Source organism: Anolis sagrei, chromosome 1 (assembly GCF_037176765.1).
Source record: "Anolis sagrei isolate rAnoSag1 chromosome 1, rAnoSag1.mat, whole genome shotgun sequence".
Taxonomy (NCBI): Eukaryota; Metazoa; Chordata; class Lepidosauria; order Squamata; family Dactyloidae; genus Anolis; species Anolis sagrei.
In genome coordinates this window covers 174014003-174031473 of record NC_090021.1, presented here as the reverse complement: position 1 = coordinate 174031473, position 17471 = coordinate 174014003, and the positions used below count along the sequence as shown (strand labels likewise).

Sequence of the window (17471 nt, the reverse complement as noted above, 5' to 3'; positions counted from 1 at the left end):
GCCTTCCAAGTAGCCCAGTTTTCTGTGTGCCCAGGGGGGAGTATCTCATTTGGTATCAGCCATTGATTGAGGTTCTGGTTTGAGCCTACCACTTTTGGACTCTTGCTTGCTGAGGTGTTCCAGCGAGTACTTTTCCCAAGTATATAACAAAACAAAAAAGCTACAATGTGGGTGAAGGCGTTTTCACCCTGCAGAAAACTATAGTTTTCTGTGTTTCAAAAAACAAAGAAAAAAGTGAAGAAGAAAAAAACTGTGAGGGAAGGTTTTGATTGCAGAGCCGCAGTTTCTCAAACTCTTGTGTAGTTCCCACAGTTGTGCAATTAATGTGCTGGATTTTTAAAAAATCACAGGAAATTTTGACATGCAAATTTTCTCTCAAGTTTTTCAAGAGATCAGGCAATGAACACATTTATGTTCCAGGCATAGTCCAGGCAACATTATGTCCCCTCTTTAAATCCGGGTGCAACTCAATGCAACACATATTTCTTCATCCTTCTTTTTAAGTCCTCGCTTGGTGTTACCACCTTTCTCGGTATCTCTCCAATGTCATCTCCCAGGACCTTTGCTTACAGTCTTCCCTCATCCACCAACCAGAGGTGTTGATGATTCTGTTGTTTTCTTTCTTCTATAACTAGACTTTCTTTTCTAAATGGGGTGGTACAGAGGGGATGGCAAAATGTAGGTGAGCTCTTTAATTGCATGTTGGCATGTTGCCTAAGCCCTCCAAGGAAGTAACAAGTAAAACTACTAAAGTATGGCTTTGATGCCTTGTTTATTTCTGACTCCTTTCACGGGAGAGGGGTGTTCAAATTTGAATATCTCAGCAGTTGTGTTCTGTCTTTTGCTTCTGCCTTTTCATGCGCTATCGTGCTATTTTCTTGCCTCCAGTCACTTTGACAGCAGCGTGGCATCTAAATTACTGTTAAAAACATCAACTGAAGCTGCTTTATTGTCAAAGTTTCTAGTCATTTTCATTTCCCTACCTGCTTACTGAGAGACGTGAGCTAGACTAGATATTGACAGGTAGAACTGCTCTCTCTGTGCTTTTATTATTATAAATATTCACAGTAGTATTGAGTTTTTAAGTGTGTCCATGCAAAATGTTTTCCATCTCATGCTTATTTATCCAAAATGGTTAAGGCCAGTGTGCCCTACATTTTTGGTAGGCCACAGAGGTGGAATCCAAAGGTGATAGAGCAAATGAGACTTTCCTGGTGGAAAGTGCTATTTTTTTGAATGTTGAAACTACTTGGAAGCTTGCGAGATGTTTCTTACACCATCATTGCAGAAAAATCTGTTCAGCATTACTGAGCTCTCCCTGAAAATATCCCATGATAGAGGAAAACTAGTCATGCCATAGAGGCCACACTCAGATAATTCATGGGGACAGTCATGATAGGTCTGCTTGTATGGTCCTTAAGTCCTTTGCGACCCATCTGAATTCCTGCTTGCGGGAAGCTAGAAGAATCACAGATTTGATGATGTCTGAAAACACACGCACACACACACATATTAGCTGTCCCCTGCCACACTTTGCTGTGGCCCAGTCTGCTCATCTGGAAAATAAAGTAATGAGAAAGTGTTGGTTTCTAATATATGTAATTTCTTTGTGCTTGTGAGTAAACAGTGTTTCTTGCTGTTTCTTTGTCAGTGTTGATGTGGAGAGTGTCCGGCTTGCCCACCCTGGAACATGCAACATATCATTGTCCTTCTTTAAGGGTCCCTTTCAAATCTATGATACTATATCTATGTGTTTGTGAATCATATCTATTTATCTATGGCTGGATGGTTCTTTGTCAAGAGGGCTTTGATTACGTTTTCTTGCCCTGATGAAGGGAGTTGGAATGGATGGCCTTAAGTATTTTCTGTTGGTTGTGGGGGTTCTGTGTGGGAAGTTTGCCCCGATTCTGTCGTTTGTGGGGTTCAGAATGCTCTTTGATTGCAGGTGAACTGTGAATCCCAGTGACTACAACTCCCAAATGTCAAGATCTATTTCCCCCAAACTCCATCTCTGTGCATATTTGAGCGTATTGAGTGCTTGTGCCAAGTTTGGTCCAGATCCATCATTGTTTGAGTCCACAGTGCTGTCTGGATGTAGGTGAACTACAACTCCCAAAATCAAGGTCAATGCTTACCAAACCCTTCCAGTATTTTCTGTTCGTCTTGGGAGTTCTGTGTGCCAAGTTCGGTTCAATTCCATCGTTGATAGAGTTCAGAATGCTCTTTGATTGTAGGTGAACTATAAATCCCAGGAACTACAACTCCCAAATGACAAAATCATAATTTTCTGAGTGATGGTCACTCCTTGTGTTGTGGGACATTTTGTTGCCAAATTTGGTGTGATTTCGTTCATTGGTTCTTTTGTTTTTAAGGTACTCATTATGCATAGAGCATTTATAGATAGATAGATGATAGATAGATAGATAGATAGATAGATAGATAGATAGATTGCTTTGTAAATTAATTTTTATTGGTATAGTATATAATTACATGGAAAATAGGGGAATATTGTGAAGAAGATAGAAAAGTAGGAAAAGAACTAGGACATAAAGTGGCAATATATATATATATATAAAAAGAGAAAAATGAGAAAAAGAAAAAAGGGGATTTAGTCCCTAAAGTGGATGAGGCCCCACCCAGAAAAATGGGGGAGGGAGAAAAGAAAAAAAGAAGGAAAAAAAGAACCCCAAAAGGGGGTAGGACTTCCATCTATTTTTTGAAGATCTTTTACAAACTTTTTCAGCTATGGTGTTAAGAGTAGCTTCCCTATTTTAGTTCTTCTCTTATATCATTTTACTCCTTTCAAGAAATGATCTCTATTTTTAGTTTTTCAAAATAACTTTTTACCAAGTCCCAGTTTAGAATTCCTTCGTTCGGCCAGTAAGTTAATTCGTCCATGTTCATTATTTCCAGTATTTTATTTTGCCATAGCATACACAGTTCGGGCTGCGGTGGTTAGGTAATTGTAAATTATATCCTTGTTTTTCTCTCCTTCGAAATCAAGCATTCCAAGCAGAAAGGACTCTGGTTCCTTTTTTATTTGTACTTTAAGAATCTTTTGTATGTCATTGTGTACCATGTTCCAAAATTCTTTGGCTTTTGGGCAGGACCACCAAGTGTGAAAGAAAGATCCTATTTGCTGTTTGCATTTCCAACATTTATTAGAGGCATTTGCCCCCGGTGGCTCAGTGGGTTAAAGCACTGAGCTGCTGAGCTTGTTGATCGAAAGGTCGCAGGTTCGTTTCCGGGGAGCAGTGTGAGCTTCCGCTGTCAGCCCTAGCTTCTGCCAACCTAGCAGTTCGAAAACATGCAAATGTGAGTAGATCAATAGGTACCGCTCCAGCGGGAAGGTAACGGCGCTCCATGCAGTCATGCCGGCCACATGACCTTGGAGGTGTCTACGGACAACGCTGGCTCTTCGGCTTAGAAATGGAGATGAGCACCACACCCCAGAATCAGACATGACTGGACTTAATGTCAGGGGACTACCTTTACCTTTACCTATACCATCTGTGAATCGTTTTGAGTAAATTTTCTTTTAGGTTATAGGAATAGGTATATTTGATTTTTTGATTCCAGATTTTCTCCCACTGGTTCAGTTCTGTTTGGTGGCCTACATTTTGTGCCTACTTAATCATAGGTTCTTTTATCTGTTCTGTTTCTGTAGCCCATTCTAGAAATTTTTTGTAGATCTTTGTAATTATTGTATTGTTTGTCTTCATAATATTATCCCAGAAGCCATCATTGTCTGGAAAGTTTATTTCCTTATCTATTTTGTAGAAGTCTATCAGTTGTCTATAATTTAGCCATGATAAGTTGGCAAAATTTTCTTTCACCTCTTTTTCTTCTTTTAACTCATATTTTCCTCTCACTTTCTTTAGGACATCTCTATATGTAGGCCAAGACTCCCAGCCTGTGAAATACTTCAATGCCAGAGTGGAGTGTTACTGTATAATCCTTTTTTGTATCTTTCCCAGATTTTAATTAGTCCCGCTCTTATATAATGGTTATTATTGGGTTTTTTTCTATCTTGATTTTGTCATACCACAAATAGGCATGCCAACCCCATCTTAAATCAGTGCCTTCTGATGTCAATACATTTCTTTTTTTGGGTAGTCCAATCTTTTATCCAGCTAAGTCCACAGGCTTCGTAGTAAGTTCTTAAATCTAGGAGGCCAAACCTACCCCCTTATTTTTCATCAATTAATATTAGACACTTTATTCTTTGCTTTCTTCCTTGCCATATGAATTTCGAAATGTCTTTGTTCCATGTGTTGAAGATGTTCAGATTTTTTATTATTGGCAGGGATTGAAATAAAAATATCATTTTTGGCAAAATATTCATTTTAATCACCGAGATTTAGGCTAATAGAGATAATTTCATATTTTTCCAATTGTCCAAATCTTTCTTGATTTCCTTCTGTTTTTGTTGGTAATTGTTTTTCATCACTTGAGAGTTTTTGGCTGTCAATGCTATGCCCAGTATTTTCTCTGTTATTTGGAATTCAGTTAGTTCTGAGAGTTCATCTTTTTTTCTTTTTCGATATTTTTTGTTAATACCATTGTCTTTTCTTTATTAATTTTCAAGCCTGCTTCTTTTCCATATTGTTCAAATTTTATCAACCAGTTCGAGATATTTTCTGCTGGGTTGTTTATAATGCAGATTATAACGTCTGCAAAGGCTCTTATTTTGTAGTTTTCCTTAGTAATTTAGAGTCAGCTCTTATGCTGTTTAATAGAATGTCTAGTGCCATTATAAATAGAAGAGGTGACAGTAGAAATCGGGCTTAATATACGAGGGGTAGTTTTAAAGTAAGGTCCGTTTTGTTGTAGACACTAGTAGTTCGCGCGTATACCACAACGAACGCGTGCCTCGTGTACCGGCATGCCTCGGGAACAACTGTGCTCAGTTTCCGCTCTGTAGCTAACCTATACGGTTCTGTTCTGTGCTTTAAAAATGTTTAAGACTATCAACTCACCCGCCGCATGTGAGGTTCGCTCAGTGATACGGCTTTTGTCAGCAAGGAACCTGCCTGCTGCAGAAATTCATCGACAGATTTGTGAAGTGTATGGTGATACTGTTACGAGTGAAAGCAAAGTGCGTAAGTGGGTATGACAATTCAAAGATGGCCATGACAACGTCCATGATGAGGACCGCTCCGGTCGCCCTTCTCTGATTACAGACGATTTGGTGGCTTCAGTTGAAGCGAGGATTTGTGAAGAGGGTATTTTAAAATTGGTTCAGAGGTATGATAAGTGTTTGAAAAAACTTGCCAACTGTGTCAAAAAATAGAGTGAAGTATGTACTTTCTGAAAATTTACTTTTTTGAAATAAACTTTCGTTGTGTACTTAAGTTCAAACGGACCTTACTTAAAAAATACCCCTCGTAGAACTTCCAATCCCACCACCCCCCCCCCCCCCCCAAATCTAAAATCTAGAACACTTTGGATCCCATGCATTTTGAATAAGGCTTCCCAGCCTGTAATACCTTCCATTTTAGTAGATACTAAATAACTAAAATGTTTGTTGGTATATTTTGCAGTTTGTGTATTTTACAATTTATTAGCTTTGCTAGCAAAACTTTTATTTCCTTTAGGATATATGTCATCATACAGTAGGTAGGATTTTGGCAGCATTCCTGGTTTTTCATGTTAGGATTTATAGCTCTATGTGTAACTCTGAATAAGATTTAGTTTTTAATAACACAAACAAAAGTCTGAAAATCACTGATTAAGGAAATGAAATATTATCTAAGCAATAGGGTGTTTATTAATTCCTCCCTCCTCCCATTCACACCTAGGGCAGCATCAAGTAGAAGGAATTAAACCCATTAAGCTTCTTGAGTGAGCTTTAGCAACTTAATTGTTCACTCCTTATGCTTGGGTTTGCCATGCATTTTTTTATAATAAGTAATATTTGTGTCATGTTCCTACCCGTGTAACATCTCCTACTAACCAAAGTCTGGTAAGAATCCTATTTAGCTGGCCAAATAATGGCTATTAAAATGGGCGTAAGTCTCCGGCACAGCTTAGAATTTTTTTTTAAAAAAAAATCTCTGGTCATGGGCTCAATCCTGTTCAACATCTTTATTAATGTCTTAGATGAAGGGCTAGAAGGCATGATCATCAAGTTTGCAGACGACACCAAATTGGGAGGGAGAGCCAATACTCCAGAGGACAGGAGCAGGATTCAAAACGATCTTGACAGATTAGAGAGATGGGCCAAAACTAAAAAAACAAAGTTCAACAGGGACAAATGCAAAATACTCCACTTTGACAGGAAAAACGAAATGCAAAGATACAGAATGAGAGACAATGCCTGGCTCGAGAGCAGTATGTGTGAAAAAGATCTTGGAGTCCTCGTGGACAACAAGTTAAACATGAGCCAACAATGTGATGTGGCGGCAAAAAAAGCCAATGGGATTTTGGCCTGCATCAATAGGAGCATAGTGTCTAGATCCAGGGAAGTCATGCTACCCATGCTCTATTCCGCTTTGGTTAGACCACACCTGGAATATTGTGTCCAGTTCTGGGCACCACAATTGAAGAGACATATTGACAAGCTGGAATGTGTCCAGAGGAGGGCGACCAAAATGATCAAGGGTCTGGGGAACAAGCCCTATGAGGAGTGGCTTAAGGAGCTGGGCAAGTTTAGCCTGAAGAAGAGAAGGCTGAGAGGAGATATGATAGCCATGTATAAATATGTGAGAGGAAATCACAGGGAGGAGGGAGCAAGCTTGTTTTCTGCTTCCCTGGAGACTAGGACGCGGAACAATGGCTTCAAACTACAAAAGAGATTCCATCTGAACATGAGGAAGACCTCCTGACTGTGAGAGCCGTTCAGCAGTGGAACTCTCTGCCCCGGAGTGTGGTGGAGACTCCTTCTTTGGAAGCTTTTAAGCAGAGGCTGGATGGCCATCTGTCAGGGGTGATTTGAATGCAATATTTCTGCTTCTTGGCAGGGGGTTGGACTGGGTGGCCCATGAGGTCTCTTCCAACTCTTCTATTCTATGATTCTATGATTCTGGTAGCTGGCCAAATAAAGGCTATTAAAATGTGCATAAGTCTCCAGCAAAGCTTTGAATTTTTTTTTAAATCTCTCGTCATGTTTCCTGGAGGATTCTGAGAGTTGTTGTGGGGGGAAAAAAGAAACCTTTCCAAGCTCTGGTCTTGAGTTTTTCTCTCTTATTTCAGCCAGTCAAAATCTGATCTTGTTTTTTTTTTTGGTTTTTTTTTTGTGAGAGCGGTTTTCCTAATGTTCATTGACTTTCCTAAAACATTCATGGTTTACACTAAATCACCAAAGTGTTCTTCCTTTGCCTTCCAAATTCCAGGGGTAGAGGTCTGCCTTCAGACAGGAGCCAGGGAGGAAGAAGAGAAGTATGAAATAGACGGAGGCCCACGACAGAGTCGGCTGAACAAAGAGCAGCTGGTAAGGTTCATCTTTAAATTCCCTTATTCCACTTTTGGAGGAATAAGGAAGTGTGTGTTTCCTTCTGAGAAGTGATTGACAACCGCTAACTTCCAAAAGCAATTTCAAACTGTTAATGGATTTCTGTTGTCATATATGCCACTAAATCTTTTCAGTGCTTTTGAAGTATGTCTTGGAAACATGCATTAAAGATGTTGCCTGAAATACAAGGGTGAAAGTTTTTACCTTTCATCAACCCTTACTGCTTTTGGGGGTTGTATGTGTCTGTGTTGTTTTCCAGAAAAGTACCAGCTTTCTCCTCCTATCCAATCTGCAATCGGAAAACTTAGTTTAAACTTCCAATTTAATCTTCAATTGGCATTTCTTAATTGTAAGATCTTCTGAGATTACTTTGTAACCATTTTGATGTTGTTCTTATTAATTGTGACAAGAGAAATATGGGTTAGCTGATTATTTTGACTCATGATAAACATTTTAGACATTGCCAGGCTTCCCAAATTTCACCAAGTATGATTTCCTGTTCCAGAAGCCTTGTATGTATTTTCCCTACCTCCTTTTGTCTCCTTCCTGCACTACAAACATGTTTCCTTCTCCTAGTGGCACTATGTGATGTTTTCTCCAACCACCTTCTCTCTGTTCCTGTTCCTCCACCTACAAGGCTTCTGGCTCCTTCATCTTGGTCCGCCTGGCTTCTCAGAGCGGAATTCGTAATGACTTCTCGCCTGCTTTTTCATCCAATCCTGCTTTAAGTTCCTTTTCAGTTCTGCTTCCGCGCTTAACAAGCTTGCTTTGGCACTCTTTCTCTCACATATTCTGCAGTCTGCCTGCTAACCCTGGGCTATTATTTTTATTGCATCGCACTTACTTTTAATAGCATGTAGTCCTTCTTGTCAACTGAGCAGGCATGAAACACATTGGACCCTTGATATCCATGGATGCTTAAGTCCATGCAGAAGTGTAGGAAAATAGTGTCTCTTAGATAATGGCAAAATCAAAGTTTGCTTTTTGAATTTTTATATATATATATATATATATATATATATATATATATATATATATATGCCGTATGTTCTGGCATATAAGACTACTTTTTAACCCAAGAACATCTTCTCAAAAGTCAGGGGTCGTCATACGCGGGAGTCATCTTATACAAGGGAGTCATCTTATACGATGGAGTAGTCTTGTGCATGGGAGTCATCTTATATGCAGGAGTAGTCTTATACGCTGCTAGTCATCTTATAGAGCGGGTACTGAAACTTCCAATCCGGATTGGAGAATCTGTAGTTGCTGCATATTGTGGGGGAGCTAAAAAATGGCAGTGGCCGCATCCCTGCCGTATGCAGTGACTGTATGAAAGCATTAAGGGTGACGCTGTACAAGTACAGTAGAAGAAAATCCATTCATCAGGATCCGTGGACTTAATGTGGTCCCGATGATGAGGTGAAGGGGTGCCTCACTGGAAAGGTGTAAGTGAAGGGTGGAGCAAGCTGTAGGCATTCAGGGAGCCCGGGGTGCAGACAAAAGAGATTTATTTATTTATTTATTATTTACATCTTTTATATTCCGCCCTTCTCACCCCGCAGGGGACTCAGGGCGGATTACAGTGTACACATATATGGCAAACATTCTATGCCAATTTTTGACATACAAACATATACAGACATACACAGAAGCTATTTAAGGGTTTTTTTTTCTGGCCGCCAGGGGAGCTGTCGTTTTCATTGTCCATCTGCGACGCTGATGAAGCACTTCCGCATTTCCCGCATGCTTCCCTGCTGGAATGCTTTGCTGGAGTCTTCTTTATGGCCTCATAAATCAGTTAATTTAGCCTCCCCACACTTTAAGGTGGTACCTAATTTTCCTACTTTACAGATGCAACTGTCTTTCGGGTTGCAAAGGTCAACAAGAGGCTACACACAATTGGTTGGAAACCCACTCCAACCCGGGCTGGCTTCGAACTCATGACCTTTTGGTCAGAGTGATCTTAATGCAGCTGACACTCAGCCGGCTGCACCACAATCCCGGTGCTCTGGGCCCAGAAAAACACAACTCCTTTACCTGTCTGGCCCACCCTTGTATCCTATTACTGTACCTCCTCCTCTGCCTCTCAGATCTCGCTCCTGAAGACTGCAGTAAAGTGGTGCAGGTGCGCATGTGCGAGATCTGAGAGGGAGAGAAACAAGTCCAGTAATAGGAAAATTACCATATTGAAATCAAATCTGATGTGTTTAAATTTTTATTTGATGTGTGTTGGAAAAGGGGTAGTCTTATACGGCGAGTATATCCCAAACTCTATATTTTAACTGGAAAAGTTGGGGGTCGTCTTATACGCCCAGTCGTCTTATATGCTGGAATATACGGTAAGTTGTTGTTCCTTAACAAACTATTTCCAAACAAATGTACTATTTATCCATATTCAGTTGCTAACCCTTTCCTGTGTTGAATGTATATTGACATCACCCCACATCATCTGTATGTGGTTTGCCAAATAAGTTATACATATTCTGGCTACTGTATTATGCCTTCATTTTAATCCCCCAGTTATTTTATGTGAACACTTTCTTCTTTGTTTTAGTTGCCAAAATTGTTTGATGGCTGCTACTTCTATTTCCTTGGAGTGTTTAAGGAGCACAACAAAGATGACCTGAAAGAACTGGTGAAAGCAGGTGGAGGACAGATTCTCTTGAGGAAACCCAAATCGGATAATGATGTGACACAGACAATCAATACTGTGGCCTATCATGCTGAGATTACTTCTGACCAAAGTTTCTGTACCCAGTATATAATCTATGATGGTTCGTCTAACTATACCCCAGAGAAAATTCGTCAAGGAAAGGTCTGGGAGGTGCCATCTAAATGGCTTATAGAGTGTGTGATGTCATTTCAACTATTACCTGTTAAGCAATGAATTTCCCAGCATTGTGACACCTGAATCATTTGTGTCGCCTCGCTTTTTTAAACAGAAAGTGAAACTTCGCTCTTCAGTTAAAAAATAACTGCCAAGTCGCAGATTGGTTTTGTTTATAAGCTGCAAATTACTGAGTCGGGGTCAAGGGATAAATATAACCAGAATTTGGTTGTTGTTACTATTATCTCCAAGTGTCCAAGCTGGTGGGTTTTTTAAACATATGAATAATTTGACTTATGACACTTATTTCTATATTCTGTTTGTGTTATTGCAGGTGTTGTTTTTTTTAAAAAAAATCTGCTTTCCTTGAATGAATTCAATTTAGGATTGTGATCTAGTAGAAAACACTTGTGTTTGTCCAAAGATTTTCCCTGTCCCTCTGAATCTCAGAATATTCTGAAATAATAGGAATTTTGAACAGAATGTGCATATTTCTCAGGAAGCATCTTCCAGTGTCATTCTGGGTATTATAATCCCTTTATATAGGAAGCAATATCAACTACCTACGTACTAAAGCTTTTTTTTCTGTTTGAACATAATGAAACTGGCACTGTTGTTTTGTTGAGCTTGTAAATAGCATTTTTTCTGTGTCTAATCATGATATCTATGTTTTCATATGTCGTTTTAAATGTTTCAGATTATAATCAGTGATAAATCATGACTTGAAGCATTGTATTCGAACATGTGTGTATTCTATACTGTTGAAAGGTGGGTTTGTTGGAAATGTAGTACATGTCTACATCAGCCTAGTCCTATAGGCAAATACTGAATTGAATCAGTGTGCTTTAACAGTCCGATGAGGCTTAATCTAGAAATGCTATTTATGTGAAATGTCATTAAGATGTGTCTCATAGCTTGTTAACAATTACAGTGTTTCTTTATGGATCAGACAAATTGTCCCTCTCAAGTACTGCTTTAGATAATAACTCCCATCACTATCAGCCAACATGGTCACTGATAATAGTTATTGCAGTTTACAACATCTGGAAAACTTTTTCTATCTTTGCTTTGTACCCTTTGCCTTCTCTCCCTTTTCCATTTGTTCTAGTGGAGCCCTACATTCAGTCCCGTACTGTCATGAGAGCTGAATGAGCTTCTGAATTTCACTATTTATGTATTTATTTATCAATTTTATATACCGCCACTCCTGGAAGGCTCAGAACGGTTTACAATATACGATGGGTATTTTTTAAGCAAGGTCCGTTTGAACATAAGTACACAACAGAAGTTTATTTCAAAAAAGTAAATTTATTTTCAGAAAATACATATTTCACTCTATTTTTCGACATAGTTGCCAAGTTTGTTCAAACACTTATCATACCTCTGAACCAATTTTAAAATACCCTCTTTATAAAAACTTGCTGCCTGCTCCGATAGCCAAGAGTTCACTGCCGTTTTCACGTCGTCGAAGGGCAACCGGAGCGGTCCTCATCATGGACGTTGTCATGGCCATCTTTGAATTGTTGTACCCACTTACGCACTTTGCTTTCACTCATAACAGTATCACCGTACACTTCACAAATCTGTCGATGAATTTCTGCAGCAGGCAGGTTCCTTGCTGACAAAAGCCGTATCACTGAGCGAACCTCACATGCGGCGGGTGAGTTGATAGTCTTAAACATTTTTAAAGCACAGAACAGAACCGTATAGGTTAGCTACAGAGCGAAAACTGAGCACAGTTGTTCCCGAGGCATGCCGGTACACGACACACGTGTTCGTTGCGGTATGCGCGCGAACTACTAGTGTCTACAACAAAACAGACCTTACTTAAAAAATACCCCTCGTACATATGCGATGCATTACATTTAAAATCAAAGAAAAATTTCAATCAGCAAGATTCAAATGCCAGCCTAAATAAATAAGTTTTACAAGCTCTACAAAAAGATAGTAAGTCTCTGAGAGCTCGTGTTTCCGCTGGCAAGGCATTCCACAGGTAAGGAGCCACCACCGTGAATGCTCTACGCGTAGTAGACATCAGATGAAAGGTCCTAAAATTGGGAACTTCAAGGAGATTCTGATCATCTGAACGGAGTGATCTCGGGCGTTGGTAGGGGGTGAGGCGGTCCCTCAGGTACTCCGGCCCCAGGCCATATAAGGCCTTAAAGGTAAGAATCAGCACTTTGAAGGTCATCCGGTGCTCAATCGGCAACCAGTGCAGTTGCTGCAAGATTGGAGTGATATGACACCTCTCTGGGACCCCTGTGAGAAGCCAGGCAGCAGCATTTTGCACTAGTTTATGTTTCTGGATCACCAATAAAGCAGGCCTATGTAGAGGGTGTTACAGTAGTCCAACCTTGAGATGACCGTAGCCTGGATCACCGTGGCCAGGTCGTCCCTAGACAGATAGGGAGCCAGATGCCTAGCCTGACGCAGATGGAAAAATGCGACTCTGCTTGCAGCGGAGGCCTGGTTTTCATTGGGGGTTCATCTAAAGTGCATCCAGAGGTTTAACTCATATTTTCTTTTGACTTGGCTTCATGCGCTTTAAGCGCCTTCATTCATGCTGCAGTGCACTTTGGCAGCATACTTTTCCTAGCCATTACAACTTGCAGTCTGCTTGAAGGTGCGTTAAATGGTCAGTGTAGATGTGCCCCAAATGTTACAGTCAAAAGTCATTCATCAACAAGAAATCATTCTGCTGTCCCATTTTCCCACTCATTTGGCTGGGCAAAGTGCAGCCATGAGAAGCAAACACTCTGGAAAATAAATCGTTGTAATAGTTTTTAATGATCTGCCTCAATTATATCACAAGCGGTGATGATATATTGTCAGTCTCCTTCCATGATACTGTCAGATCAGTGTTGAAGCTTAATGTATTGAATTCTGTTGCTATAAAGTGTAATGTTTCATTTTACCAGAGCTTTAACAAGTGTTAACTCAACCTTAAAATAGCAGGATGCTCTGTATGTGTATGTGTGTGTAGGACTGTTTTCAGAAAAAGAAAATCTTAACTTCTCATTTCTGAGTGGGAAGAAGCAGTTTCTATCTCAATCTAACTCCCAGCGGGAGGTCAAGTCTGATGTATCTGAGAAATGTCAGAGCCTGCTGGGAGAGGTTGGGGAGGGGGAAACAGTAGCGCTGTGCTGCATGGTGATGCCGAAATGGTGACATGTAACAAGCTGCCACCTTTTATTCAATGCAGCATTTTATTTTATTCTCTAAAGCACTGCAGAAACATGTGTGCTTTGTAGGTATGAAAGGATGCCTGTAGTTTCGCCGTAAGATTTGAGGAGTATGCTTTGTCTTGGCAAGTTCCATACATTAGAGGACAGTGCCATTCCTTTGAGCTGCCGTGGATCTCATGCTGTGGGAATGGTGAAATATACATACGGTGAAATAATAAATGACCTCCTTGGAACATTGTCAAGATGCCATTCCAAGTCAGCTTTGGTGTGCTACTTACTAACAAGAACCCATATTGAAGCCTCTTCCTCTTTGAGAAATCTGATTTAGGAGCCTGCACATTCTGACATCAAAAAACCCAAGATTATGGCAACAAGAATGATTGACAACTGGAAAATAGAGGGAGAAAATGTGGAGGCCGTGACAGACTTTGTATTTCTAGGCGCAAAGATTACGGCAAATGCAGACTGTGGCCAGGAAATCAGAAGACGCTTACTTCTTGGGAGGAGAGCAATGTCCAGTCTCGATAAAATAGTAAAGAGTAGAGTAGAGACATCACACTAGTCAAAGCCATGGTATTCCCTGTAGTAACCTACGGATGTGAGAGCTGGACCTTAGGGAAGGCTGAACGAAGGAAGATAGATGCTTTTGAACTGTGGTGTTGGAGGAAAGTTCTGAGAGTGCCTTGGACTGTGAGAAGATCCAACCAGTCCATCCTCCAGGAAATAAAGCCCGACTGCTCATTGGAGGGAAGGATACTAGAGACAAAGTTGAAGTACTTTGGCCACATCATGAGGAGAAAGCAAAGCCTAGAGTAGACAATTATGCTAGGGAAAGTGGAAGGCAAAAGGAAGAGGGGCCGACCAAGGGCAAGATGGATGGATGGCATCCTTGAAGTGACTGGACTGACCTTGAAGGAGATGGGGGTGGTGACAGCCGACAGGGAGCTCTGGCGTGGGCTGGTCCATGAGGTCACGAAGAGTCGGAGACGACTGAACGAATGAACAACACAGTCAAAGACCATTCTGAACCCCACCAATGATGGAATTGAACCAAACTTGGCACACAGAACTCTCATGACCAACAGAAAATACTGAAAGGGTTTGGTGGGCAGTGTCCTTTGGTTTTGGAGTTGTAGTTCACCTACATCCAGAGAGCACTGTGCACTCAATATGCCCAAATATGAACACAGATGGAGTTTGGGGGAAATAGACCTTGACATTTCAGAGTTGTAGTCACGGATTCACAGTTCACCTACAATCAAAGAGCATTCTGAACCCCACGAACGACAGAATTGGGGCAAACTTCCCACACAGAACCCCCATGACCAACAGAAAATATTTAAGGCCATCCAATCCAGCTCCCTTCATCAGGGCAAGAAAACGTAATCAAACCCTCCTGACAAAGAGCCATCCAGCCATTGATATAGAGAGATAGATAGATATGATTCACACACACACACAGATATAGTATCATAGATTTGAAAATGGACAATAATATCTTGCATGTTCCATGGTGGGCAAATCAGACACTCTCCACATCAACACTGACAAAGAAACAACAAGAAATACTGTTTACCCACAAGAAATTACATATATTAGAAACCAACACTTTCTCGTTACTTTATTTTCCAGATCACCAGACTGGGCCACAGCAACTCGTGGCAGGGGGGACAGCTAGTCATTTATAAATCATTCACAAATCGTTTGTGTTTTAATGTTTGTATATTTTTAGATTTTAATTGTATTAAAATGCCTATAATGTAAGCTGCTTTGAGTATCCTTGTGGAGAGAAAAAGCAGGATATAAATAAACACCATCATAATAATATGCCTAAAAAATTATACCCAAAGGAGTTTCTCTCTTAAACTCCCACTAAACTGTTCCTTGACTGTGGCCGAGGATTCTAGGTCCCAGCCACATCTTTTATTCCAAATTGTAATTATGTTTTCTGGCAAAGTTAAACCATATGTGTCCAGAGGAGGGCGACTAAAATGATCAAGGGTCTGGAGAACAAGCCCTATGAGGAGCGGCTTAAGGAGCTGGGCATGTTTAGCCTGAAGAAGAGAAGGCTGAGGGGATATGATAGCCATGTATAAATATGTGAGAGGAAGCCACAGGGAGGAGGGAGCAAGCTTGTTTTCTGCTTCCTTGGAGACTAGGACGCAGAACAATGGCTTCAAACTACAAGAGAGGAGATTCCATCTGAACATGAGGAAGAACTTCCTGACTGTGAGAGCCATTCAGCAGTGGAACTCTCTGCCCCAGAGTGTGGTTGAGGCTCCTTCTTTGGAAGCTTTTAAACAGAGGCTGGATGGCCATCTGTCAGGGGTGATTTGAATGCAATATTCCTGCTTCTTGGCAGGGGGTTGGACTGGATGGCCCATGAGGTCTCTTCCAACTCTTTGATTCTATGATTCTATATTTTTCAAAACATATCCAGGCTGAATTACATTGAATTTCATTCTGCTTCTCAATTAAACAAATGCCTAATTTTGTCATATTTACATCAGTTTGCCACACCCAATCAGAAAATGCTATGTATATGGCACACTTTTCCATTTGCTGGATTACACCTCCCATCATCCCCATCCAGCATAAAATGTTGGATGGAAACAGTGTTGGATGTTGGATGGAAACCTGGCAAAAAGAGATTTCCTGGGTTGAATTCAATTTCCCTCCATGTACATTATTTGATTTACTTCCTTGGAATCATGAAGTATTTATAGCATCTCTGGCATGATACACCTTATGTGCTGCTGACTCTTATAAGCAGAATGTGATGCAGTAAGGTGTTGACCAAGGGTGAGGGGAAGTGCACAGCCCGGATGTGGCTTAATGGTTAAAGGATCTTCCCTTTGGCCAAAAGTAGACTGAAGCTACAATCCAAACCGTGCTTGCTGGAGAAGCAAGCTTCAGTTAACATTAAAGGTAAACAGTGCAGAGATCCACACCTTCAGAACTGTCACATCTATATAAATAAAAATGTAATGTTTGTAGGATTAACAGAACTCAAAAACCATTGGATGAATTGACACCAAAACTGGACACAAGACACCTAACAACCCAATGTATGTCCTTCACTCAAAAAAAATTGATTTTGTCATTTGGGAGTTGTAGTTGCTGGGCTTTACAATTCACCTACAATCAAAGAGCATTCTGAACTCCACCAACGACAGAACTGGGGCAAACTTGGCACACAGTTCTCCCATGACCAACAGAAAATACTGGAAGGGTTTGGTGGGCAGTGTCCTTTGGTTTTGGAGTTGTAGTTCACCTACATTCAGAGATCACTGTGGACTAAAACAATGATGGATCTGGACCAAACACTACACAAATAATATGCCCAAATGTGAACACTGGTGGAGTTTGAGGAAAATAGAATCTTGACATTTGGAAGTTGTAGTTGCTGGGATTTATAGTTCACCTACAATCACAGAGAATTCTGAACCACACCAACGATAGAATTGGGCCAAATCTCCCACACAGAATCCCCATGTGGGCCACAACGACGTGTGGCAGGAGATGGCTAGTAGAATCATAGAGTTGGAAGAGACCTCATGGGCCATCCAGTCCAACCCCCTGCCAAGAAGCAGGAAAATTCCCTTCAAAGCACCCCAACAGATAGTCATCCAACCTCTATTTAAAAGCTTCCAAAGAAAGAGCCTCCACCACACTCCAGGGCAGAGAGTTCCAATGCTGAACGGCTCTCACAGTCAGGAAGTTCTTCCTCATGTTCAGATGGAATCTCCTCTCTTGTGGTTTGAAGCCATTGTTTCGCGTCCAAGTCTCCAAGGAAGCAGAAAACAAGCTTGCTCCCTCCTCCCTGTGGCTTCCTCTCACATATTTGTACATGGCTATCATCTTTCCTCTCAGTCTTTTTCAGACTAAACATGTCCAGCTTTTTAAGCCGCTCCTCATAGGGTTTGTTCTCCAGATCCTTGATCATTTTAGTCGCCCTCCTCTGGACAGATTCCAGAGGAGGGTGACATATTCCTCCAAGACTGTG

General features: G+C 40.8%; 1 protein-coding gene across 1 annotated transcript in view; it reads left to right on the top strand.

The window, feature by feature from the left end:
- Window positions 1-11015, top strand: part of BARD1 (BRCA1 associated RING domain 1) — a 105079-nt gene extending 94064 nt beyond the window's left edge. The window contains exons 10-11 of the mRNA XM_060781355.2: window positions 7335-7432; window positions 10008-11015. Coding sequence (XP_060637338.2) covers window positions 7335-7432; window positions 10008-10340 — 431 coding nt within the window. The 3' untranslated portion in view covers window positions 10341-11015. The remainder of the gene's footprint in view (window positions 1-7334; window positions 7433-10007) is intronic.
- The last annotated feature ends 6456 nt before the right edge of the window (window positions 11016-17471 follow it).